At 39.6% G+C, this 27,898-nt stretch overlaps 2 protein-coding genes across 2 annotated transcripts; one reads left to right on the top strand and one right to left on the bottom strand.

Moving 5' to 3' along the window:
* Positions 1-899: 899 nt before the first annotated feature.
* dpm2 (dolichyl-phosphate mannosyltransferase subunit 2, regulatory) lies at positions 900-8,484 on the top strand. The gene is made up of 4 exons (XM_089020622.1): positions 900-955; positions 2,823-2,912; positions 6,138-6,240; positions 7,009-8,484. The coding sequence occupies exons 1-4, from the start codon at positions 953-955 to the stop codon at positions 7,062-7,064; spliced, it is 252 nt and encodes an 83-aa protein (XP_088876748.1). The 5' UTR covers positions 900-952; the 3' UTR covers positions 7,065-8,484.
* On the bottom strand, positions 7,211-27,316 carry mapkap1 (MAPK associated protein 1). Its single transcript, XM_089020621.1, has 12 exons — positions 27,011-27,316; positions 25,424-25,722; positions 20,310-20,399; positions 18,616-18,764; positions 16,009-16,181; positions 15,750-15,926; positions 14,953-15,062; positions 13,489-13,596; positions 11,980-12,120; positions 10,449-10,586; positions 9,426-9,523; positions 7,211-8,820 (listed from the first exon to the last, which is right to left on the bottom strand). The coding sequence occupies exons 2-12, from the start codon at positions 25,701-25,703 to the stop codon at positions 8,698-8,700; spliced, it is 1,587 nt and encodes a 528-aa protein (XP_088876747.1). The 5' UTR covers positions 25,704-25,722; positions 27,011-27,316; the 3' UTR covers positions 7,211-8,697.
* Positions 27,317-27,898: the final 582 nt, after the last annotated feature.

Raw genomic sequence — 27,898 nt, 5'->3', positions numbered from 1 at the left:
TTTGAAAGAGGAGTAAAAGGAGTAATTTTTGGAAAACAGCAAAACCCTTCACTAAATCGCCATGGTGATTTCAGCTTTAATTTAGACAGTGCTTACAACAGACTTCTTAGGTCATTAACGCGTAGGCTTATGCATACCAATGAGGTGATACCAAAGCTAATGGATTAATCAGAGCCAGGGATAGGACATTAGAGGTAATCAGATAGAACAAAAGAGATATACTGCTTGCAAAATCATCTTTTGAGTTAGGATTTGGGACGAACCTAAATGTTGATTGACTAGTCCTAATTTTACAACTCACAATTCTCCAAGAAAGACAAAGTAAAATGAAGATCAGGGGTGTCCAAATCGCTCCTCAAGGGCCTGCTGTCCTGCCTGTTTTCTACCTCTCCCAGGAACAACGCACCTGATTCAAATCATCAGGGCCGGTTTAATGTGGCTGATGATCTGATCATATGAATCAGGTGTGTTGCAGATGGAAAACAGGCAGGACAGTGGCCCTCCATGCCTCGCCAATCGTCTTCGCCTGTCTCTCACCAATCACACCACTGCTATCCTTGTTCATAGTCTTGTCACCTGCCGGATTGACTATTGCAATTCACTTCTCCTTAGTGTCCCTCAGAAACTTCTCCACACACTTCAAATAGTCCAGAATTCTTCTGGTTTATTATTAGATGAGTGAGTATTTTAGGTTTATCCATTCATACCCTAAAGTTCAAAATAGGAAGTCATGTGTCTGGTGTCCAATAGATTAGTTGTCCCGTTTTTGTTTTGTTTTTCCTGTTAAGACAAGTACAGTACATGCATTAAGACGGACATTATTTTCCAACACAAAAATGATGAGTATTGTCCACAAGAGGGTAGCAGACATGACAACCATGTCTCAACGGACTGATTTTCGAAGCCGAAGAAGACTACCGGGAAGCTTCCGAAAACAATACCTGTCAGGAAAATGGTAAGAAAACGAAGACGATTTAACACGGGCTTATAACGTTTTTTATGTTACATTTGCATGTCACCCGACAATAAGATGGCTCCATGTTTGTTCGTGGAATACATGCTTTTTTGGCAAGTCTATAAAACATGACATGGAATCTTCGCCTTTAGTTTTTGGTCGTGTGTTTTGTTTCCCTTTGAAATTGAATGAGTTGAATTAATGTCTGTTGTGGCTTTTAGAGTTAATAATAATAATAATAATAATAATAATAATAATAATCGCCTAGTTTGGTGTATGCTCTGTTGGAATGTATTTGTTGAGACAAACTCATGATCGGCGACAACTTTGGCGTCTGGTTGTTTTCTCGACATTTTAGTAAATCCGTGGACCACATTGTTTATTGAGTGCATGTACAAAATATTGGGGTTAATCTTGTGACTTCTGAACATGATGCAATGATGTGTGGCCTTGTATTAATGATAACTGCAGTACTGACTTCTTAAGACTAATGGACTCGTAATTTTGTGCAATATGCGACCAGCCCGTGACACGAACAGGGATGTATTTTGTACTTTGTCCTTACCTACAGTTTACATGTGGAAGTCTTTCTTTGAAAACGGGGTTTTCGATCACGTCTTATTTGACATAGTGTTGTGGCGTGCCGCTCCTAGTTGCATCCGCCTAATTTTTACTGCGGTCAAGTCAGCCTCCCCTCGCAAAATCGAAGTCAAGTGAGCCGCCACTCCGATGGACAACACTGCATTACGGTAGTCTGCGGCGAGCGAGCGGCGTGGGCCACCTTCAAAATAAAAGCGTCACAACGAGTGCATGCCCCGCAGTGGTTTGGATGTAAATAAACCAAAACTATGTAAAACAAGCGGTTTCTTGGCTGTCGGGTAAGGATCACGTTCACCTAGGAAGAATAAGAACTCTCAGAACAGTGCCAAGATGTGTTCTCAAGTGGAGTTGGAAAAAGTAATGATAAAAGTAAAATAAATACCATCATAGTTGAGTGCATGCTGACGTTATTCTTCATCATTTTTTAAAAAACTTCTAAATGGGAAAATATTTGATGTCCCTGGACCAAATGAACACTGGGGGAAACTAGAGCACCCCAGCATTCCAACCAGATCACTCTGATACAGATCCGATGTTTTATTTTGGCATAGAAGGAAGGCCTCTGAAAAGTGAAAACATTTATATTGTTTGTCAATTTTTAAAAACTGCTAAATCGGAAAATATTCGATGTCCCTGGACATAATCAACACTGGGGGAAACTAGAGCACGCCAGCTATCCAACCAGACCACTCTGATACAAATCTGATGTCTTATTTTGGCATAAAAGGCCTCTGAAAAGTGAAAGCTTATTGATATTGTTCGTCAATTTTTAAAAAGTTCTACATCAGAAAATATTCAATATCCTTGGACCAAATCCACACTGGGGGAAACTCGAGCACCCCAGATATCCAACCAGATCACTGTGATACAGATCACATGTTTTATTTTGCTAACCACTTGACTACCGCCGTGTTGGCTATAATACCAAATCATTGATATGGTTTCACAACCATGAAGAACCCTTTGAGGGAAAGTGTAACAACAATATGGCCTGCAACAACATTTTTGACACCCATGTGACACCATTTGGCCATTCATTTTAATACTACTTACTTATTTATCCTGTACAAAGTCACAACTGACTTGGGTCAAAAACCAAATGACACCTTGAACTTCTCACCAGTCTGTCTTGGGCCACACAATATAAACAAACAACCATTCACAGCATCACGAAACAAGAATTCAACCCATATGAATGTATCACAACACTATTAGTCACTGTTCTACACCATTCCACATTCTAAATACTGTGCAACTTTGCTTCTAGGCTACCGGAGTGGATCAAACAGCAGGCATGTGTCTTATTGTCATCAGCCTCATGCTGTTTACTTACTATTCAGTGTGGGTCATTGTTCTGGTAGGTTTCAACGCTTCCATTTTGCTTCAGTGCAAGATGTGTATGTACTCTAGTTTAATGTAACCAACAGTTCTTCTCTGCCAGAGACTATCTCGTGCTGCGGTTAGCAATAAGTTGTATTCAAATCAAAGTACAGTGATACCTCGGTTTACGAACCCCTTGGCTTACGAACTTTTCGGTTTACGAACGTTACATTTATGAAAATTTTACCTGGGCATATGAACTTTTTTCGTACACGGAGCTGCCTCAATGAGTGATGTGTCGTTCGCGAACGAGCCCGTTCTTCTAACAACAAAATGGCAGCCGGCTGTTTTTGTCCTCTATTCCCCGCCCCCAGTCTTCGGTTAAAGCCACATGATTGGTCAAGAACGCAGCAGTGAGGGGGGGGTTTAAACATTAGAGACAGGCAGACGACAGTAAGAGTTTCAACTTTGATAGTTCAAAGGCAGAGTGTAGACTGCAAGGTTAAAATATCCCATCAATCATGCTCCACTAACAACCTGCACAAGCCATCTGTACACTATCAACCCAGCTAAACAGAACACAATTGATGAGGAACTAGATTAAATGATCACAGAGAAAACACCTACAAGGGATGATTCCTCAAGATGGTGAAAGAAGAAGGTTATGTTCCTCATCAAATGTTTAATGTTGAGGAAACCGGCCACTCCATTCCATCAAGCCATCACAAAGCTAAATAAAATGACTTTATTATATAGTACAGTTTATTTATTTAATTATAATACCATAGCACCTTTATTATACATAAAATAAGGTGTATTTTGTGTAGTTTTAAGGCTTAGAAAATTAGAAAGTAGAAAATTATGTTTTATGGGGACCTGGGAACGGATTATTCTCATTTTAAAGGACAACCAACATCACTTTTTTGTTTCTTAACTGACATCAGAAAAACGTTTTATAGCATCTAAAATACCCAAAACACGCAGTATGATATTTTTATTCAAATGCAAAACACCAATAAAAATGACTTTTTTATTGACTGTCCAAAATCTGCAAAAAAATTGAGCTGCGAATTGGGCATTTTCAGAAAGTGCCAAGACGTCTTGCATTGCTGAAAAATCAAAACGATGGTGTCAGATTCGGAGAATATGCTTTCTTGTTACACATCCAGTTATGAATATGATTCAAATAGTTCTGATGAGGAAAGCATACAAGTTTGCAATCGATTAAAGATTTTTTTCCGTGTCATTTTGAGGCAAACGGGCGGAGGGGGGGATGTCGCACCTAAAAATGGCGACCAGCTCCCGTGAGGAATGAATCAGCCTGTTTCCACAGGCTGATAAATTCCTTCCATAGAGCTTGGACGCCCTCTTCTGGCAGCTTTTGGGTGCAACATCAAGGTTTTCAGACAAACAGTACAGCAAAATACATTGACGTGTTGAAGGACTGCTACAATGTGTCTTTTTGTCGGTCGGGGGGGGGGGGTCCTTTAGTGACGTCACGTACGGACACATCACCAACTCAAAAACAAGACTTCCTGAATATTCAGCGCAAGTCTTAAAACGTAAAATATAGCTATATGCGGTGGAATCTTTGTAAAATACGCTCAGCAGAAGTCATTTGAAGCCATTTTACAAATTATGGACACAACTTGTCCGGAGACGTCGGTTGTCCTTTCATGGTTTCCTATGGGAAATTAATGTTTGGGATGCACACTTTTTCGCCTTACACACTCTGTCTGGGAACCAATTAAGTTCGTAAGCCAAGGTATCACTGTAGTTGAATGCACTTTTCAAATTGCAAAGGCTCAAGTTTTGAGGGTAAAATGCTTCACTTTAGTTGATTGGTCGGATTTTTTTTAGATCTGTGTATGTACTTGTATACTTGTTTTATATAGAGTCTGATAATTAATAAGGTTGAAGAAGTGCAGTCCAGGGCTTTGGGTTCATGAAAAGTTGAAGTGATAAAACGAAAGATATTTTTACAATATTGTCATCTAATTTTAAATGATGACTTGCTCACTTCTATTTAATCCACACTTGTTTTTGAATGTGTCAGTGGTCAGTAACATGCTAGGTAGCTAAACAGTATACAGGTAACATCCGATTTACGACCGGCGCGAGTTACGACCACCTGTACTTACGACCACCAGACCCTTTTTTGAATTCCACACCTGTTTTGTATACATTTCAGGTACAGTTATACAGTAATATGAAATATGAAATGATAAAAATGACATTAAAAGGTAAGTAAAACATTCATAAATGAATTGTGCAGTAAACAATTTTGTATACATTACAGGTACAGTTATATCTAGCTGGTTGGCTATCTATCAACTATCTAGCTCGCTATCCATTAGCTGTCTATTAGCTAGCTAGCTTTCTATCTTTTTAAGTTACTTCCGGGTTGAGTGAACGTTGGCGCATGTGGCTGGCGCTGCTCACCCACAGAATTACTTCTGTGACTGTAAAGTGACCTTGAGAGTTTTGAAAGGCGCTTATAAATGAAACATTATTATTATTATTATAATACAGTAAGAAAAATCGATAATATGAAATATAAAATGATAAATAATAAATGATAATAAATGATATTAAATGGTAACTAACATTTATAAATCAACTGTACAGTAAATTGTTTTGTATATATTACAGGTACAGTTATACAGTAATAAAAATCGATAATACGGAATATAAAATGATAAAAATGACACTAAAAGTTATAAGATTTATTAATGAACTGTAATCAGTTTGGTATATAATAGTATTCAATAGAAAACCTTGCTTAAAAACAACAGATTGATATTGTATCCTATGCTGTTGTATAAACCTCGAGTTGGCCAATTTGAATGCATTTCGACTTATGACCGTTTGACTTACGACCGTTTTGTCAGAACGGAACCCGGTCGTAAATTGGATGTTACCTGTATTATGTTGCATATTCCTTATTTTTAGCCCAAGTCTAACATATCCAACCAAATCATTTGCATAAAGCAAAGTGGATTGTTTATTGTAAAACAGATTAATTCATTACTTGTGTTTGTTGAAAGAAATGCTTGGGAGGATGATATCTGAAAAAAATACATTTGCCTCTGAATTACAATTTGCAGGTAAAAGTAATCCCAATTAAATTTTTGTTTTCCAAATATCCTTCATAGATAATTTTTTTGCACAAATGATCTCAGTTCAAATTTGTTTGAGTTGTGGCCACTATTACTCGTGTCATCTTTTGAACTGAAATGTTTCATATCTTGCCATTTCACAGCCTTTCACGGACAGTGATCATGTATTACACAAATATTTTCTACCACGGGAATACTCTGTCATTCTGCCTGGTATCGCGGCTGTCCTACTGCTCCTCTGTATAGGTAAGACGCCATACTTCAGTGTCTGAAACTCATGACAAAAAGTTAGCGGATACCCGGGCAGACAACTCTGAAAAGTTGCCTGCCCAATTTTTCACAACTTGAAACACAATAAGACGACTAATCGCAAAAAAAAACATTGTGCGAAGTATAATGGATTTTTCTAAATTAAGGAAGTACCTACCACAAATGCTCCCTTGCTTAATTTATGGTAAATATCCCTTGCTGATGATTTAGCTCCAGTTGTCGTTTGTCGTCATGGTGCGCAATGCAATGTTTGCGTTGCCTGCTACAAGCGACGTGAACTCCTCTTTCTAAGCGCCTTTCAAAACTCAAGTACACTTTACAGTCACAGTACAGTCCGAAGCACGAAACAGGCTTCTGGTTGGCTGCCGTGCAGAGTATGCAAACGAACGTTCGTTTGGCAAGTTGCATACTCGGCACGTCAGCCAATCAGAAGCCTGTTTCGTGCTTCGGACTATACCGTGACTGTAAAGACTACTTGAAAGTTTTGAAAGGCGCTTAGAAAGAGGAGTCCACGTGGCTTGTAGCGGTTTGCTTGTAGCTTTTGCTTTATTGAATAAAACAAACGTTTGATTGAAGAAAAAAAAAATCTTTTTTTTTTCTTGAAGAAGTTGTCAGCCGCCCGGGCTGAGACGTTTTGAAAGTTTTATGCCCGACGTAAAAGTTGTACGTCTGGGCCTCCGGGCAGACGTTATTTCAAACACTGGTAATATTTTAAAATGAATGCCATATCTTTCCGCTCCGCAGGAGCCTTTACTGCCGTCGTCCTTTGGAAGAATCAGAAACCCAAAAAGGTGAACTAATCTCCAAATGGGACTGCCTGTTGATGAACACCATGTGTGGAACCGTACATTTCTCAGATCATTCCCTTCATTCTCTTCAAGTGGCACCTTCATAGATCACCCACCACCAAATATGTATTTTTGTAAATAAACAAATAATCCAAAACTAAAATTAAGTTTTAATCTCATTTTGGATCCAAATGGACTGCTGCTGTTGAAGAACAAGGATATATCAGGAGAATCACGACCTGTCAAGCAATATTCAGCTGTCTTTTCTTTACAACGTATGAGTTTCGTTTACTCTTTCAGCTGAATAAAATAATGTATTGACGACTTCTGTCGAAATGGTTGCTTTTGATGGGAAGTTAAAAGGCAAAAAAAAATGAAGACCAAAAATATACAGTAATACCTTGGCTTACGAACTTAATTTGTTCCCAGACAGTGTGTAAGGTGAAAGTGTGTATCCCAAAAATTAATTTCCCATAGGAAACCATTAAAATGAGAATAATCCGTTCCCAGGTCCCCATAAAACATAATTTCCTACTTTCTAATTTTCTAATCCTTAAACCTGCACAACATATCTTATTTTATGTATAATAAATGTGCTATTGCATTATAATTAAAGAAAAAAACTGTACTATATAATAAAGTCATTTTATTTACCTTTGTGATGGTCATTGATGGCTTGATGGAATGGAGTGTCCGGTTTCCTCAGCGTTAAACACTTGATGAGGAACGTAATCTTCTTTTACCATCTTGAGGAATGATCCCTTGTAGGTGCTTTCTCTGCTATCATTTTACCTAGTTCCTCATCAATTGAGTTCTGTTTAGCGGGGTTGATAGCTTTTTGCATCAAGTGTACAGATGGCTTGTGCGGGTTGTTTGTGGAGCCTGATTGATGGGATATTTTAACCTTGCAGTCTACACTCTGCCTTTGACCTATCAAAGTTGAAACTCTCTCACTGTCGTCTGCCTATCTAATGTTTAAACCACCTCCCCTCACTGCTGCGTTCTTGACCAATCACGTGGCTTTAACCGAAGACTGGGGGCGGGGAATACAGGACAAAAACAGTTGGCTGCCATTTTGTTGTTAGAAGAAGGGGCTTGTTCGCGAACGACACATCACTCATTGAGGCAGCTCTGTGTATGAAAAAAGTTCGTATGCCAAGGTAAAGTTTGTATGCCAAGGTAAAATGTTCATAAATTTAACGTTTGTAAACTGAAAAGTTTGTAAGCCAAGGGGTTCGTAAACCGAGGTATCACTGTACAATAAATTCTGCTGTATAATTTTGTGTCTGCTGCACATGACAAAAGCCGATCAAATGCATGCAGACAAAACAAGTGCTGGACCTCAAGGGTTATACCCAGCAGAACTTGAATTGTGGGCCTCTGGCGTGTAAGCACCAGTTCGACCAAGTGACTGATTGCCAACCCCCCCCCCCCCCCCAAAAAAAAAAAAAAAAAAAAAAAGAATTTATGTATATCGCTATTTTGTGGTCTGTTGGAACATTTGACTTAATCCTTCTATCTTCTAATCTGTATAGCTGTCCAATTAGTGTTTGTTGAGTTCATTCTATGAATTTCTATTGAAAAGTCTCTGTGAGGCTCTCTGTGTGTCAGACTACAGAATAATGGCTGCAGAAATATAGTCTTTCTATTGGCCGGCCTTCCTGTCCTTCTGGAAACTGAAACTTGTCCGACGGTTGATCTTCCTCTGCTTCTGGGCAAAATAATCAGCGCGTGTGGTGCTGGCTCGTGACTCGAGGATGTAGTTTACCTGTGGTTAAAAAGCATTTCAAGAAAATTTAATTATTCAAGTTCGTATGCCAAGATTATATTCTCGCAAATCTAATGTTCGTAAGGTCTCTTCGTTAGTTAAAGGTACAGTATAGACATCGGACAGTTAAAAACTGTCAGAGATATGACACTGTGGACAGCGACTCGGAACCAGAAAGATTGTCCCTACTGCTGGCAGGAAACATAGTCATCCATGGCATACGTCTAAATTCTGCGGCCCTCTGCCAAGCTATTTATTGAGAGTACATGCAAATTAAAGTGATACATTAGTAAAACAGTTTTCTTGATTATAATACCACACCTCTGGACATTCTGAGCACCAACAGCTGTCAGCATTAAAACATTGTGTTTTCCATGAACTGATAAGTTTGTAAACTGGCTCATGACCTCTTCCTGTGATAAGGAGTTTCCCAAGTCCTAAATTCTGCTCTTGTAGATGAAGATGACAGTTTAACAAGCTGTAGACCTGATTGATCCCAGGTTTTCTGTGCTTCAATTGTGCATTGAGTTACAAGTGTTGATTTAGCATATAACACCATGAAACTTTTACATATAATAACTTCTTATTTTCCATCAAAAACTCACCTTTAAAACAATTTCATTGACTGTGGTAGAATCAGACTCAAAATAGAGAGGTTTGTAGTCATGGTTGCTCATATAAGTGATCTTGAAGATTGCATGGTCTGGAAGAGGCAAACAGAGGAAGCTCAGTATGTTAAAAGAATTATCAGTCATTCGGTGAATGCCGAGACACTGGTGATATTTGCGACATCAGAAGTTTTGCTGTCCATAACCTGGTTTCTACTCACAGCAAAACATGGATGGATGGATAAGCCACACAATTGGTTTGCTAGATCGTGAATGGCTTGAATGAGGAAGTATACCTTACATACAGTCAAACCTCGGTATTTGAACGTCTCGGTTCTCGTTCAATTCGGTTTTCAACCAAAAAGTTTTTTTTTTTTTAATGCCCCGGTATACAACCGAATTTCGCTTTTCATCCAAACTGAGGCCACACGTCACGTTCTTATACGTCATGTCCTCTTGTGCCTCGTGTAGCGTTGCATTATGAGTCGCCGTTGTTTGTATTGTTCAATTACGCTTTAAAAAAGCAGATGTGTCTGGCTGAGATCCATGCAAATCTGACTGTGATCCTCATGTAGCGTTACATTGTGAGCAGACATTTTAGTATTGTTCAATAAAGATTAAAAAAAAAACAGTCGTGTTTGGTGAGACGCTTCCTCGTGCGGCGTCCATTGTTAGCAGATGGATTTCAAAGTCAAGTCGAAGTCAGCTTTATTGTCAAATATGCTAATATGTATGACATACAGCACAGATGTATTGTTCAATCAAGATTTTTTGAAAACGCAGACATGTTTGGTGAGAACGTTGTAATATCGTACTGTTGTGTTTGCATCGTGCATCAGCCCCTAATCATAGCACCAAAGAAAGCAAGTGTAAGTGGTGTTCATAGTACTTGTAATTGTAAAGTGTTCTGCGCTTGTAAATTACATGTATTTATTATTATTATTATTATTATTATTATTATTATTATTATTATTATTATTATTATTATTATTATTATTATATGCATTGTATTGCACTTACTGGGACTTCTTTCTTCGACAAGATCACAGGCACATAGATGGTCCGAATCGATAGAAATGGGTTTCTGTCGAATCCAAAACTTTGTGCTGGCCTTCTGATTGGTGACAGGGTCAATTTCTACCTTTTCACCTGAAATACCTGAAAGTAAAGTGAAGAATTGTCATTTAATTGTTTTTTTTTTATTTTATGTTAAAGACTAATGCAATCCAAGCCATGAGTGCTTAAGGATGTAAATTGTCACCATTTCAATGCATGTCATTATTATTCACACACACACACACACACACACACACACACACACACACACACACACACACACACACACACACACACACACACACACACACACACACACACACACACACACACACACACACACATAAAGTTCAACATTCATGAAAAGTCTATAAGCTCTCAGTTGTACAGGAGATGTGAAAAAGTGTTGGACGGTTCGCTCCTCATCCGAAAAGCTTTGTCAGTGAACTAAAGCTGTGCTGGTAGCTCTGGCCCTGAATATATATCCCCAATGTACAGAGGTGGGTGGCCAGACCCTTCTCTAAATCACCATGGTGGTTTGAGGTTTAATTTGGATCGTGCTTACAACAGACTTCTCAGATCGTTACCACGTAGGCTTAGTCATGCTGATGAGGTGATACCAGTGCAAATTGGGCAATCAGGACCAGTCATAGGACATAATCAGACAGCACAAAATAAGTAATCAGATTAGCTTCATGGAGTAGTCAACTGCTCCCCCCCAACCTTCGAGCAGGGACTGATCCAAGCAGAGGTGTGACACCGCCACCTCTGTACCCAAGGGATATATATAGGGTCAGAGCTACCAGCAAAACTTTAGTTCTCTGACGAAGCTTTTCGTATGAGGAGCGAAACGTCCAACACTTTCAAAGAAGTACAGATGACGGCTGAAGAAACCTTTTCATCGATTCATGAAAAGTCCATGCAAACGTCATGCATAGGTCATGGATCAGTGCGGTGGTTATCTTGCAAGAAACTGCTTTTTGTGTTATGTATGGTTATTTATTAGGTATTACAAATCCCCCAGCATAAAGGTGAAAGTGTTCCTTGAAATGCATCGTTTCACAAAAAGGTCTTTTTCTCAGAATTTTTCTTGGAAACCAGGATTTTCAAGAAATTTACCAGTGTTCAACTATTGCTTACTCAAGAACAATAGAAATGTTCCTTTTTTCTTAATGAAAGAATGACAATAATGTGTGCCATGCTTATATAGCTACAGAACACAATTACCTGTTGGCCTTCAAAAAAAATAGTCAAAAATGGCTGGGAGCCACTCTCCCAATTTGAGACAAACAGCTTGTAACAAATCAGTTAAAATGTTCAGACATTACCAAAGCAGTCAATGAACAATTTGCCATCTAACAACATATTGACATTAACTAACACTATATGAATAAAAAAAATGGGTCGATTAAATATCAAAGTAGACTTGACTAGACTTAAACATATAGACTAGACATGTAGACTAGAGTTAAACATATCAGCCTGCAGGACATACCAAGTTGAACATCTGTTGTAAAACGCAGCTTGTGGATCATACTAATCTTGAAGGATTTATAGTGATGGCTGCTCAGCATATCTTGGACTGAAGTGATGTCAATGGGTGGGTCTTCCTCCGAACTCTCCTCCCCTCTGGTACCTGGAGATTTTTAAGATATGACACATTACAAAGATCAATGGATAGACAGCAGCAGGACAGACAGACAGACAGACAGACAGACACATACAGTCGATCTGTTTTATTTTCTGTTGACTGATATACTGTACAGTGATACCTTGGTTTACAAACCCCTTGGCTTACGAACTTTTCGGTTTACGAATGTTAAATTTATGAACATTTTAACTTGGCATACAAACTACTTTTTCGGGATACACACGGAGCTGCCACAATGACTGATGTGTCGTTCGCGAACGAGCCCGTTCTCCTAAAAGAAAATGGCAGCCGGCTTGTTTTGGTCCTCTATTCCCCGCCCCCAGTCGTCGATTAAAGCCACGTGATTGGTCAAGAACGCAGCAGTCGGGGTGGGGGGTTTACAGACAGAGAGAGAGTGAAGCCATTAGCCAAAATAGAAAATGGCTGCCGACATTTTTTTTGTCCTCTATTCCCCGCCCCCAGTCTTCAGTTAAAGCCACGTGATTGGTCAAGAACGCAACAGTGAGGGGAGGTGGTTTAAACATTAAAGAGACATGCAGACGACAGAGAGAGAGTGACAAAATGGATAGAAAACTGAAATGTGGACTCGTTTCAACTTTGACAGTTCAAAGGCAGAGTGTAGACCGCAAGGTTAAAATTCCCATCAATCAGGCTCCATAAATAACCCACACTAGCCATCAGTTCAATTTGAAATGAAAAGACAAGTAAGCTATTAATGATGTTTTTAGTGTGTCTGCTTGCATCTGTTGCTGTTGCATTATCACAAGATGTACAACCCAGAGCTCCTCGAGACACTTTATGCAAAAAGCTATCCATTCCATCAAGCCATCAACGACCATCACAAAGGTAAATAAAACAACTTTATGATATAGTACAGTTTATTTCTTTAATTATAATACCATAGCACATTTATTATACATAAAAAATATAGGTATATTTTGTGTAGTTTTAAGGCTTAGAAAATTAGAAAGTAGAAAATTATGTTTTATGGGGACCTGGAGATGGATTATTCTCATTTTAATGGTTTCCTATGGGAAATTAATTTTTGGGATATACACTTTTCGCCTTACACGCTCTGTCTGGGAACCAATTAAGTTCGTAAGCCAAGGTATCACTGTATAGTCATACTATATGTATTCATTCATTCATTTTCTGAATCGATTTATCATCACATGGGTCGCGGGGGGTGCCCATACTAGCTTTCTTTCGGCAGTCGGCAGGGGACAATCTGAACTGGTTGCAAGCCAATCAAAGGGCACACAGAAACGAACAACCATTCACATTCACAGCTGGGGATGAAATGGAGTGAGTAAAATAAATAAATACATTGAGAAAGAGTCTGGAAAGACTTACTGTTTTCTCTGACGAGGCAAAACTCAAGAGTGCTCTGGTTTTCAAGAGTGGAATCTAGATCTACTGCGACATTTGGGTCAGTTTGCTTCTCCAAACGATACAGAGGACCTGTTGAGGATGACAGTTAAACTTAATTATTGATGGCCCAGTGAAAAGAAAACATTTAAAGGACAACCGACACCATTTTTTTGTTTCCTAACTGATGTCAGAAAAACGTTTTGTAGCATTTAAAATACCCAAAACACGCAGGCTGATACTTTTAGTTAAATGCAAAACACCAATAAAAATGACTTAAAGTGTCCCAAAACTGCCACAAAATGAGTTCGGAAGTGGGGAGATTCAGAAAGTCCCGACCCGTTGTTCGTGACGTCATGCTAGGATACTCCTTCACAAACTGCCTTGCTCCAGAATCAAAACAATGGCTTCAGAAAGGTCAAATTCGGAGAAGATGCTTTCTTGTTACTCATCCAGTGATGAATATGATTCAAATAGTTCTGAAGAGGAAAGCATAAATGTTTGCAATCGATTAAAGAAGTCCTCCCGTATCAATTCGAGCCGTCTGGACTCCAATGTAGCGCCCAGAAAATGCACAAGATGGCGCACAACCTCAGTTGGAAATGGGCTGATTTGTCTCCTGGGAATTTCTGTCAGCTCGTATCAAATAGTAGTCTTGATGCAACACACAACAATTCACCACCGCGTTATTTATGTGTTTTCCTTCTAATTTCGTCATCAACACGGATCATCACAAAGTTTTCAGCCCAAACAAAGTACCCAAAATGCATTGTGTATCGCTTTCTCGGTCAGTGACAAACAATACCTACCGTGACGTCACGGTAGGTATCGTCACCAACTCAAAAACAAGACTTCCTGAATATTCAGCGCGTGTGTTAAAACGTAAAATATAGCTACATGCGGTGGAATCTTTGTAAAATACACTCAGTAGAAGTCATTTGAAGTGATTTTATGGACACAACTTGTCCGGAGGCGTCGGTTGTCCAATTTAACTAAAGGAAGGTACTTTGCCGATCGCCTGTTCTCGTGTTTTAAATGCAAGTGAAAGTATTTTGACATTTTTGACCTTATTGTTTTTATTGGAAACTGTAATTTTCATTATTAAACCGTAACCAGAATGGGATATTGAAAACCACAGGTTTTCCGGCAAAACCGAAGTACAGTAAAGTCTCATATCGATATTCAAGGGAGTCCGAAAAAATATCGATATAACCGGGACTATCGATATATCCGACCCTGTTTGCATGTAATTTTCTCCGTGCGTGCATAGAAATAGTATCGATATAACCGGGACTATCGATATATCCGATATCGATATAACGAGACTTTACTGTAGTTGGCAAGTATGCGAATATCGGGAAAATATTTGGTGAAAGTCTGTGACCTTGAACAAAAATGTTATTGCCTTTGAAAAAACTTTGCTGGCTGAAGTTCACTTGGTGAAATTACCTGATCCTTTTTGTGATCCTTTCCTCTTCTTGAGTGCTTTGTGAAGAATTTCCTTCATGGTTACTTTCAGACTGTCCACGGGGATTAATGAAAAACCCTGAGCAGCATTTCTATAATGGATAAGGAAGGGAAAATGATCTAGATTTCTATATAATAATAATACATTTTATTTCAAGCGCCTTTCAAAACACCCAAGGACACTTTACAATAAAAACAATAAAACAAAGCACATAACAATAAAACCAGAAGTAAAATGATACATAATAAAATAGCAGATAGAACTAGACATTGAAAGCAATTTTAAACAAGTGGGTTTTGAGGTGAGCCTTGAAAATAGGGAGGGAGTCAATATTGCAATATTATACAGTAAAGTCTCTTATCGATATTCTCGGGAGTCGGAAAAAATATCGATATAACCGGACTATCGATATATCCGATCCTGCGGCATGTAAATTTTCTCCTTGCATTCACAGAAATAGTATCGCAATAAGCAGTACTATCGATATTACCGATATCGATATAACGAGACTTTACTGTATTATCCCCACTCATTAGGACAGAGATTAAATAAAAATACAGTAAAATATAATTTATGCCATTTCCAATACAAGAACACTCGTTTGTCCCTTGGCATTTAAAATTACTTTAAATTCCCTCATCAAAACGAATGTAATTTCAAATTAATTCGTTCCAGACCCTTCAAAATAAAAAAGTGTCTTTAGTTTATTTACTTTAATTAAGAAAGCCTTAGGATGCCATATTGGATCTGAGAACTTTATAAATGAATTGTCACTTACATTCTGACAAACAATGATTGTCGTGAACCAAGTCCAGGTGAGGTGTACTTCTCCACCAATGCAAGAGTGCTGAAACCAAATTTGTGGATTGGCTCATTGGAGTCCAGAGGAGGGAAATCTGTGTCCACCTCACCATCATCTTCTGCAATGTGAAGGCAGTAAGCGTTCACATTCTCACTGCCGACAGAGTGAACATTAGTCAAGAGGTTGAAACAATTTTGGTGAATGTGAAAATGTTCATTGAAATGTTTATACATACTTGAGTTTGGGTTCTCGTGCATCACTTGTGTATTGCCAACAGATAAGCCCAATGAGATCATGAACCCGGGCATTAGCAATGGTTACTACTGCCATAGGATGAACTTTTTCCTGACCCATTTGCATTGAGAGGTACACATCTATCTTTTTTGTCGCTGTTGTGCCAATATGGCCCTTGAACAAGGTGGTGGATTCACAAGGCACAGAAAATACAGAAACATTAATTGCATTTCTTTTTACTTGTCACACAAACCACGCAACTGGTGAAGACAGTCTTAACTACAAATTTTCTAGACTACCCACCGCACCTGATAAAAAGCTAAAATAGCTAAATTTAGTCATTAAAAACAGTTTTACATTCCCGTATTTTCCAGTGTATAAGGCGCATCGTAGTATAAGGCGCAGCACCAATGAATGGTCTATTTTCAAACGTTTTCCATATATCCGCACCGGACTATAAGGTGCACCTTCAATGAATGAAAAAAGTTTCCAAATACAGTGAGACCTCAACTTATGAACTTAATTGGTTCCCAGACAGAGTGTGTAAGGCGAAAAGTGTGTATCTCAAAAAAAAAAATTCCCATAGGAAACCATTAAAATGGGAATAATCCGTTCCCGGGTTTCCATAAAAGATACTTTTCAACTAAATAAGCCTTAAAACTACACACAACATACCTTATTCTATGTATAATAAATGTGCTATTGTATTGTAATGAAAGAAATACACTGCATTGTATCATAAAGTCACTTTATTTACATTTGTGATGGTCATTTATGGCTTGATGGAATGGCGTTGGAGGTCGAAGGTCAAAGGCAATTGCTGTTTGGAAAGAGAGGCGCATTACATGACGACTGTAATTAAAGAAATAAAGTTTTATTTACCTTTTTGATGGTTGTTGATGGCTTATGGAAGGAGAGTCACCTTCCACAAGGACTGTTGGTAACTTAACCTCTGATGCTGTTCGGTCGTGTGCTTCCGCCAAAGATCACTCCGCCAGCCGTGGTGGGTGTGTATTATGAAAATAGTGCTTATTATAACGTTTAATTTTCATAAATTTGACGTTTGTAAGATGAAAAGTTTGTAAGATAAGGTGTTTGTAAGTTGAGGTCTCACTGTATAATAATAATAATAAATAATAATAATAAATTTTATTTGAAAGCGCTTTTCATCGCACTCAAAGACACTTTACAAGAGCTTAAAATGCAAAATACAATGTACACCTGAAGACAAGCATACATAATTACCATCAAAATATATCTAAATGAACAAACGGAACCATGGGTAAAACAGACTGAAATGTTTTTAAAGCATTGCGGAACAGGTGAGTTTTAAGCGCTGATTTGAAGGATTGGAGGTCGATAGAGTTGCGGATATGTTGTGGTAGAGCGTTCCAGAGCGTGGGGGCGGCTATAGGCTTGGTCCGCCCAGGTTCTGAGTCTGGCTACGGGGATGTCAAGGAGGAATGAACACATTGTAGCAGTCCTTCCATCACGTCAATGTATTTTGCTGTACTTGTTTGTTCTGAAAACCTTGTGTTGCACCCAAAAGCCGCCAGAAGAGGGCATCCAAGCTCCATATTAGGAATTTATCAGCCTGTGGAAACGGAGGTGGCCACAGGAGGTCGCCATTTTGTGCCTCTTTTCTGGGACCCGACATTGCAGTCCAGATGCCTCAAAATGACACGGAATAAATTCTTTAATCGATTGCAAACATGTATGCTATCCTCTTCAGAACTATTTGAATCATATTCATAATTTGGGTGATGTGTTGGTCGCAAGAGACGCGATGATCAAAAAGGACACCAAGGTTGCGACAGTGAGAGGAGTTGAGTTGGAGGTAGTTAGGGTGAGGGACCAATTATTAGAAGTTGAGATTTAGTGCAGTGAAGAGCGAGTAAATTGGTTTGCATAGGAGAGCTGTAGAATTGGACGTCATCAGCGTAGCTATGGAACTGGAGACCATGACGACGAATGATTTGGCTGAAGGGTAGAAGGTTGAGAATGAAGAGAAGAGGACAAATCACAGAACCCTGGGGGGAACCTTGGGCAGTGGAGCAGTCTAGGAAAATCAGTTGTTGATGTGTATGAATTGTTTCCTGTCTGAAAGATACGAGCAAAGCAAGTTGATGACTGTCAGTGATGCTTCGAGATTGCAGGCGAGAGAGTAGAATGGAGTGGTTGATGGTGTTGAAGGCAGCCGTAAGGTCAAGAAGGATGAGGATGGAAAGGAGGCTGGGGTTATGCAATACTTCTTCTCCAGGACAAAACGGAGTCTGACTGTTGACAGTAGGTGCGAGATGTGTTGTGGCTCAATATTACTTCACATATAAGCCGCACCTGCGTATAAGGCTCAAGGTCATTTTTTGAAGAAAATGAAGGCTTTTAGCTGCGTTTTATACACTGGAAAATACAGTACATTACAATACAATAGCCGTTTGGAATTTTGAGGAAAAAAGCTAACTTTCCTACACTACAGTTCCATTAATCATTGTAATAGTGAAACGAAAGACTTGTGGTCCTGAGAACACAAATGATTTTCAAAACAGTCTGAAATTTTCATCGAGTATAGTCTGATTTCCAATTTAAAAAAATAAGCTGTAGAACTCACCTTGCCATCAAATTTGGAGTATTCATTGAAGGGGTTGTTGAGCTGCTGGGGACATTGCTCCAGCCGAAGTGAAAGAGTAGATTTCACACACGTCAACCGCATTTTATCTTTAAAGTCGCGTTTTTCAAAAAAGGACCCCAGATCCTCCACTAAACAGAAAGTAAAACCAAATCAACAGAAATACTTTTAAAATAATGCATATGAATATATATGTATGGCAATTAGTTCACCATGTTGAAAATTCTAAGGTCATTTGCACAGAACACATTGTTAGAACTAGTTATATACACATTCTAAAACATACAATGTTATTTCATTTCTACTTATTCTTATCAGTTAGTAAGCCCTTAACCCAACAACATTTTCAAACTTGTGTTCCCCTATGTTCTCCTTAGCTGGAACCATACATTAATTGTCCGATTCACTTTAGTCTCACAAGGGTCATGGGTGGTCCTGGAGCCAATCCCAGCTGCCATCAGGCAATAGGCGGGGGACATTGATAGAGAATAAGAAGTTATCATATTTAAAATTCCCATGCTTAGCTGGCCAACCAAACAATAGACCCACAGTCAAGGCGCAGATGGCCACAGTAAATCTGAGTGAAACAGACTGTCAACCTTCATCTAGGAGCTCTGGCCTTGGAACTCCCTCACAGGAAGAGCTCATTAGCCAGGTTACAAATGTACCAGTTCATGGAAAAGACAACCAATTAAAATGTCTATGTTTTATTGCTTATAGCTGTTGGTGCTCAGAACGTCCAGAGGCATTGTATTATAATCAAGAAAACTATGTTTTACTAATGCATCACTTTAATTTGCACGTACTCTCAATAAATAGCTTGGAAGAGGGCTGCAGAATTCAGACGTCTGTCATGAATGGCTACGTCTCCTGCCGGCAGTAAAGACAATCTTTCTGGGTTGGAGTCTTTGACCACAGTGTCCGATCGAACATCTCTGACAGACACCCTGAACCAGTTGCTAGCCAATCGCAGGGCACATAAAAAGGAACAACCATCCACTGTCACACTCACACATCTAGGGACAATTTGGAGTGTTCAATCAGCTTGCCATGCATGTTTTTGGAATGTGGAAGGAAACTGAAAAACCCGGAGAAACCCCACCCAGGCAAACTCCACAGTAAGGCCGGATATCGAACACATGTTCTCTGAATTGAATAAAGCAGAGGTGTCAAAGTCATTTTTTGCCGCGGGCCACATTGTAGTTATGGTTTCCTCTCGAGGGCCGTTATGAATTTGGGGAACCCATTAGAATGTTTAAATCCCTTCAAATATTACATATAGAGCACACGGCAAATTAATGAATAACTTGTTTTCAAATCTGAGGTCAAGAATAATGACTTTTATTGTGGTTGACATCCAAAAATATGAAGTTTTGGCTCAGATTTTAGCAATCATCATGGAATTTAACAAGTTTGATTTGCTTTCGCGGGCCAAAAAAAATGATGTGGCGGGCCGGATTTGGCCCGCGGGCCTTGACTTTCACACCTGTGGAATAAAGGATCCCCTGTCTTATAATTTAATAGTACTATGTCATTTATTACAATTGTAAAACTATTTAATGGCAAAATGAACTATTTACAGTAATTTATTTAAATGGTGAAATGTGATTGCACAAAAACATACTTGAGAAAGACTTAAAGGTCAAAATAATACTGGCATAACTGGTATTACTTACCTGATTGAGATGATGATCTTTCTTTCCACTGAATATTTTTACATTTGATTTGGTTTTGACGCTCTTTCCTCAGTCTTTCAAGTCTTTGGGCTGAAATAAGAAGCACAATTACAAACAATTAAAGATTCAAAATGGTAAAAAAAAGTCTCTTCAATGTTTTGAAAAACAAAACAAAACAGGCATTTGTGTAAATTAAGGAAATGTGCTATCAGACAAAATGAACAATAATGAACATTAGGGGAAGTAAAGTTCAAAAAATATCTTTACAAAAATAGAGTGCATTACGAAGGTATTAGCCCATTTGCAACGGATCATGACGGAAAGAATGAGATCTTGCATACAAGCGGCCGAAATGACTTCTATCTGCAGGGTTCTCCCTTAGAGATAAGGTGAGAAGGTCATTCGGGAGGGGCTCAGAGTGGAGCCGCTCCTCGTCCACATCGAGAGGATCCAGTTGAGGTGGCTCGGGTATTTGATCAGGATGCATCCTTCCGGGCACGTCCACCGGAAAGATGCATCCACCGGACAGCCCAGGACACGTTGGAGCGACAATGCCACCCAGCTGGCCTTGGAACGCCTTGGGAGCCCCCGGGAAGCGCTGGATTAAGTGGATTTGAGAGAGCGTGTCTGCTCTAGATGCTGCCCCCGGAATCCGGCCCTGAATAAGCGGTAGAAAATGGATGGATGGATGGATGGATGGATGGATGGATGGATGGATGGATGGACGGATACTTGAACTTTATGAGCTTTTGCCAGATTTCAGGTTCAAAACGCAGATATAAAATAGGATTATTTTATTATTTTGGGGGGTGATGAATCAACATTAGTGTGAGACACAATTGTGAAGTGGAACCAAATTTATAAGATATGGTCAACACTCATAAATAAATAAATAATATTAACCTCTTCTCTCACACCAGCTACCTTCATGTCCTCTCTGACCACATCCATAAACCTCCTCTTCGGTCTTCCTCTCGGTCTCCTGCCTGGCAGTTCATGACTCAGCATCCTTCTCCCAATATAGTCACTCTCTCTCATCTGGATATGTCCAAACCATCTCAGTCTGTCGTCTCTGACTTTCTCTCCAAAGCCTCTAATATGAGTTGTCCCTCTAATGTACTCATTCGTGATTCTATCCAACCTGGTCACTCCCAAAGAAAACCTCAACATCTTCATCTCTGCTACCTCCAGCTCTGCTTCCTGTCTTTTCTTCAGTGGCACTGTCTCCAGTCCAAACATCATGGCTGGTCCCACCACTGTATTATACACCAGCCTGCCTGGACACGCTTCTTCACCTCTTTTCCACACTCTCCATTGCTCTGGACAATTGACCCCAAGTATTTAAAACCCTCCACCTTCTTTATCTCTTCTCCCTGTAACATCACTCTTCTACTTGGGTCCCTCTCATTTCCACACATATAGTCCGTCTTGCGACTGATCTTCATTCCTCCCCTTTCCAGGGCATACCTCCACCTCTCTAGTTTCTCATGGTCCAAGGAGATTCTTGTCTAACATCGTCTGTCAGCCTGTCCATCACCATAGCAAACAAGAAGGGGCTTAGAGCTGACCCCTGATGGAGTCCCACCTCCACCTTGAATTCCTCCGTCACAGCGACAGCACACCTCACAACTGTCTTACAGTCATGATACATGTCTTGCACCGCTCTGACATACTTTTCCGTCACTCCAGACTTCCTCATGCAATGCCACAGCTCTTCTCTGGGCACCCTGTCATACGTTTTCTCCAGATCTACAAAGACACAATGCAATTCCTTCTGACCTTCTCTGTACTTCTCTATCAGCATTCTTAAAGCAAACACTGCATCTGTCGTACTCTTTTTCGGCATGAAGCCATACTGCTGCTCACAAATGTTCACTTTTGCTCTTAGTCTAGCTTCAACTACTCTTTCCCATTGTTTCATTGGATGGCTCATCAACTTTATTCCACTGTAGTTACTACAACTCTGCACATCTCCCCTGTTCTTAAAAATAATTCTAATAATAATAGTGTGATTGTATTTTATTTGTTATAGCACATATGCTTATCTGTGACTGTAAAGTGTCCTTGACAGCTTTGAAAGACACTTAAAATGTAATGTATTATTATTATTATCTAAGATCTTGTTGAATAAGCCAGTCAGGAACACAACTGCCACCTTTAAAAGGCAAACTGTGGATATCTACAATGAAGCTCGGTGTTCTTTCCTTTGCGTCTTTTCATTTTTCTTTCCTTTGAAATTTGGCAGCCGATCAAAGCGATACGGCAACACATTTGTCGGATATGGCGATTGCATTGTAATGTGTCCGCGATGACATCGGGTGCATCGGAAAATTGAGGTTCAATGTCATAATGCAATTGGAAACAATGATTTGTATTAATCCAGTGACCTGTTTTTTACTAATATATCCCGAAGTAGCAAGGGAATAAGAAAACTTCACACTTTGCTTCACTATACCACATTCAATTTGGTTGTGTACAAAGAAGATGTATTGCAAGTACTGTCTAAGTCTAAGACAATGCTTGTGGTTGGCATTTTATGTGCTCCCTCTAAGGAAATCTGGTTGTGGTTTTGGTTACTACCTTCACTAATGGTCACAAACTGTGGGTTGTGACAGAGAGATCAACATTCTAGGTACAAGTGCCCGGAGTTAATTTTTATTCCACAGAGTGGAGAGAAATGAGGTGAGAAGTCTGTTCATCTGGGAGGGGTTTGGAGTAGAGCCGCTGCTCCTTCACATTGAGAGTAGCCAGATGATGTGTATTAGGTATCTGATTGTAACACATTATGGTGAGGTGTTGCGGGCACCAAATTGATTTTTCTGCAAGATTTAAATATTCCATTAACGCAATATTAGTCGGAATACTACATTCAGACGAGTAAAGGTGCATATACCAGATTATTGTAAAGAAAATCTTTCACTTGACTTCCCCTTCAAATTGGACTATCCCTCTTATCTTACCAGCAGCCCCGGTTTTCTCATGGCTATCTTGTTGGAGCCCTAATAAAACAGCCACAACATATCAATTCTTAATCCCTGTTTCAAAGGATTGCAGTTTTTTGACCAGAAATGCACATCTTTACCATTTTTTCACCAATTTTACCATGAGAATCAGGAGTGCCCAACGTAAACATTTCGTCAACCTTTAAATTCTCCAACCCTAAATCAATTTAATGATCCAAAAAAATAAACACCCCTCCACCACAGAAAAAAAAATTGTTTAACTCAATGACATCACACCACAACACCATAAAGTGCTAGTTGGGTAAAACGTTTTCAAGCAATCATTTCCCAAATATGATGGTAAACTAATTGAAATCCCCACCAACATGCACGTCAAAAAAAGTGTCATTAAAAACAATCACATTTAAAAGATTTATAACCCTAAAAGATGTACTCGTGCTAATTTTAAGTGCAGATTGCACACACACAGCAAATCTGTATTAATACCCAGTATCCGGATACAGTCTACCGGCCATAGATGTCAAACCCTTGTCTTCAAGGGCCACCACCCTGCGTGTTGTCCATTTCTCTCTGTTGCAACACCCCTGATTCAAATGACAAGCTCGCCAGTAAACTCTGCAGAAGCCCAAGATCGATCCTGTTCATTTGAATGTGATACAACAGGGAGAAATGGAAAACATGCAAGACAGCGGTCCTTCAGGACAGGAGTTTGACACCTGTGGATTTATTATTTAAAAGTGCCGTTGAGAAAAGTGGGATTTTACCATTGCCAGATCCTTAAAATAGAATAAATTGGATTTTACAACAACACTGATTTGCATGTACAATTTTAAATCACTGTGCATTATAAAACCGAAGTTCAAGACTGTTAGCTTTGAACTAGCCGCTGGTTGCCAGCCAATCGCAAGGCACACATAGATGAACAACCACCAACACTCACACTTTGGGACAATTTAGTTATCATTGAAATATGCACACCACAAAGTTGAGAAATACCATAAAAGTGCAGCAACTTGTCAATTGTAATCCATAGTACTTACCTCACTATTTGACAATATTTATGAAATATAGTACAGTGAGACCTCAACTTACGAACTTAATTGGTTCCCAGACAGAGTCCGTAAGGTGAAAAGTGTGTATCTCAAAAAAATAATTCCCATAGGAAACCATTAAAATGGGAATAATCCGTTCCCGGGTTTCCATAAAATATACTTTTCAACTAAATAAGCCTTAAAACTACACACAACATACCTTATTCTATGTATAATAAATGTGCTATTGTATTGTAATGAAAGAAATACACTGCATTGTATCATAAAGTCACTTGGCGTTGGAGGTCGAAGGTCAAAGGGAATTGCTGTTTGGAAAGAGAGACGCATTACATGACGACTGTAATTAAAGAAATAAACTGTGCTGTAAAATAAAGTTTTATTTACCTTTTTGATGGTCTTTGATGGCTTATGGAAGGAGAGTCACCTTCCATAAGGACTGTTGGTAACTTAACCTCTGGTGCTGTTCGGTCGTGTGCTTCCGCCGAAGATCACTCCGCCAGCCGTGGTGGGTGTGTATTATGAAAATAGTGCTTATTATAAGGTTTAATTTTCATGAATTTGACGTTTGTAAGACAAAAAGTTTGTAAGTTGAGGTGTTTGTAAGTTGAGGTCTCACTGTAAAATGAAAATGCAAGCATTGCCCAAGTGCAACCTTCAACAGCACACAATTTGGTCTGCATGTCATTGTAATCCCTATGAAGCTTTGGAGATGTTTTCACAAACTAGGCCAAATATATCTAGGATTATTCAATGATTCATTGAATATAACATTTCTAGATGCATACTCTGTCAGGTAGAACATAATATTTATAGTATCTGAGCTATGAGCTTCTGAAACCAAATTTATCAAGGCCTCAGAGCAGAGCAATTTTTATCAGTAGTCTTTTATTTATCTTTAGCCTACTTCAATTGTAATCTGGGATCACTTCAAGGGACTACACACTGTCAATGAAAAATTTAAATGGTCCTAGATGGGTTACACAAACACATCAAACCGTGCAATGTATGATTTGTGTTGTGTCCTTTCATCCATTAGTGCAAGAAAAGCCTCACAAAAACCCTGCACTGCAAATCAGGTGATCGATGAAAATAAATGTACCTGTGTTGGAGCGTCGACGGATGCCAAAGTCCCAGCTGGAGGTGATGTCCATAGACTGGGACAGGTCACAAGTGTGGTTGTCTGTTGAGGTCCCAAACCCCTCATTGAAGGAACCTAACATTGACTCATAGCTGTTGCCAGGTACTTGAGCCAGATGACATTTCTCCAGATCCACATCCTGGTCGATAAGCACCATTTCACACATTCCTGTGTCATCACTGGTCACATGTGACTGTCTGATGTGGGCCAGAATAATAGCTGGATTGTCCAAGAAAGCCATTTCTCCCCCTGTGTTAAAACTGAGACAGAAATCATTTTTTTTCTTTTTTTCTTCCTGACTTTACTGCTTGCCAAAGAAATTGGTTGCCTTGTAATTAAATCTGAAAGCAGGTTTTGACAGCGGTCATAATCAATAATTATACTTCACTCAGAAAGCAATTCAATTATATATTTCGCCAGCCGTAATTGAGGGTGTCCCTATCCGATATCAGCCAAAGAAACAGTATTGGATTTTATCCGAATTTAACCAATCTCGTTGAACATTTTAACATCTTTTGTCATCGACAAATAGCATTCATTTGTATCATTCTTTCAATTCAAAATCAACATCTACATTTCATTAAGTACCTAACCCACCTTCCTTCCCTTCTTACCTGCCTCTGACCCTCCGATCACTCTGCCCCCCAAATTGACACCAGTTATCCAATGCTGAACGAACCAAAAACATCTTAACAATGAAATCCTTCAACTGCTGACTGGATCCCATCTCATATTCCTTCATAAAGTACTGTTCCCACCATCTCTCACGTTGCCACCAAAATTGACAATTCCTCCCTCAAAATGGCAGCTGTATACCCCATCAATGAAAAAGCCGGATTCAACCTTGACCTCATGAGCAACTTACTCATTGACAACCTTTCCGTCCAGTCCAAAATCATCATCACATTCCGAATCAAACCCCACCTCGACATAAACAAGTCCTCAATCTTGACTCTGGAAAAAACACAGCACTGAAAACAAAATCCTCTTCCACCTCCTGGGCAGTCAGTCCCCATCAAGGACCCCCACCCCCGGGTCCCACACCCGGCATGACTATCTTTAATGCCTTGAGAGATTCCCCACCGACATCTCCTTGCCACAACTCTCGCACGTCCCTTTTTGCTTTCCACGAACCCATCCGGTCTCTTCATGCTTCACCTTTTCACCCCCATATTTCTTGGTGATATTCTGAGGCAGTTTTCATTCACCCGAGGTCAACCCATCGTTGCTTGACCGGTAAGAAGTTCTTTTAGAACACGTGAAATCCAGACAACTGACGTGCATTTAGTTGGACATCTTTTATTTGAAAAGTGGCCAACTCCGCGAGCACATTACCAGTGCTTTACGGTAACGATCGACGGTTGGCTTCCTTGACTTTAATTTTGCGAGTGGAAGCTGCGCTCACCGCAGTATTGAAGAGGTCATTGACAAGAAGACCAGGCCGGTTTACACTACAACTACTGACATCAACATCTTGAAAATAGAAACAAAGAAATAAATGCAGGAATGTATCTTGTTCTGAGTAAAAATATAGGTGGGGATATTTACCTGTTTTGAGCGCGTCCCACTCTTACAGCGTTCACACAAAATTCATTGCACCGCTGTGTATGAAATCAAAACGCCTCTTCTAGTTGCATCTGGCGGATACGTTAATCATAAATGTTCTTATTTCCTCCTGCTTTTCGGCTCACCACTGACCCTTCTGAGTTTCGGAGTGTGGATAAGAGACAGTCAGAGGCCATATCTCATTTTCCTCATTTTGTAACGACCTCTGACATTACGCATACGTGACGGCGTCTACAGAAGCAAACGTCGCCCTGGTTATCTTTATCTTCGGATTCTCGATTTTGTTTTGGAAGTTTCTTTTCCGGGGCGATCAGGGAGAGATAACCCGGAAGTGGTTGGAAAACCCGAGGTGTCAGTTGCTGCATTCGAAGAGGGTGGAGTGTCCAGTTACGACCTCAAAACTTTCAAGATGAGTGTAAAAGACCAATACCGTATGTCCAATTAAAAAAAAATGATTATGGTTGTAGTTCAGCAAAACAAACATGACCACAAACAAACCTTATTTCTAATATCCATCCATGGTGGTGGGGTGGGAGAGCTGCTGCCTATCACAGCGCGCGCGCACGCGAGTGTGTGTGGGCGCCTGTATACAATGTATATACCGTGTTTATATATATACAGTATATACATAGTCCAACTGCTGTTGTGGCCTTTGCAAGGAAGGTTTGGCTCAGTCTTGTTGATTGGAAAAATCTCAATTTTACTGAGTGACCAAACTTTGGGGGCAGGAAGTCCTTGACTTTTATGAATAATTTAAAACAGCATCCAAATCAATGTTTTGTGTCGAGGAGGTGTGTGAGTCGTTTATTTCGTTAATTAGATCGGTGTGAAGGGACAGTGCAGTTTATTTCTGAACGCACCCCTCACAGG

This window comes from Hippocampus bargibanti, linkage group LG18 (genome assembly GCF_051943395.1).
Source record: "Hippocampus bargibanti isolate YZ-2025 linkage group LG18, ASM5194339v1, whole genome shotgun sequence".
Taxonomy (NCBI): Eukaryota; Metazoa; Chordata; class Actinopteri; order Syngnathiformes; family Syngnathidae; genus Hippocampus; species Hippocampus bargibanti.
Note: the sequence above shows the minus strand (reverse complement) of the source record. Positions and strands in the feature narration are given on the sequence as shown.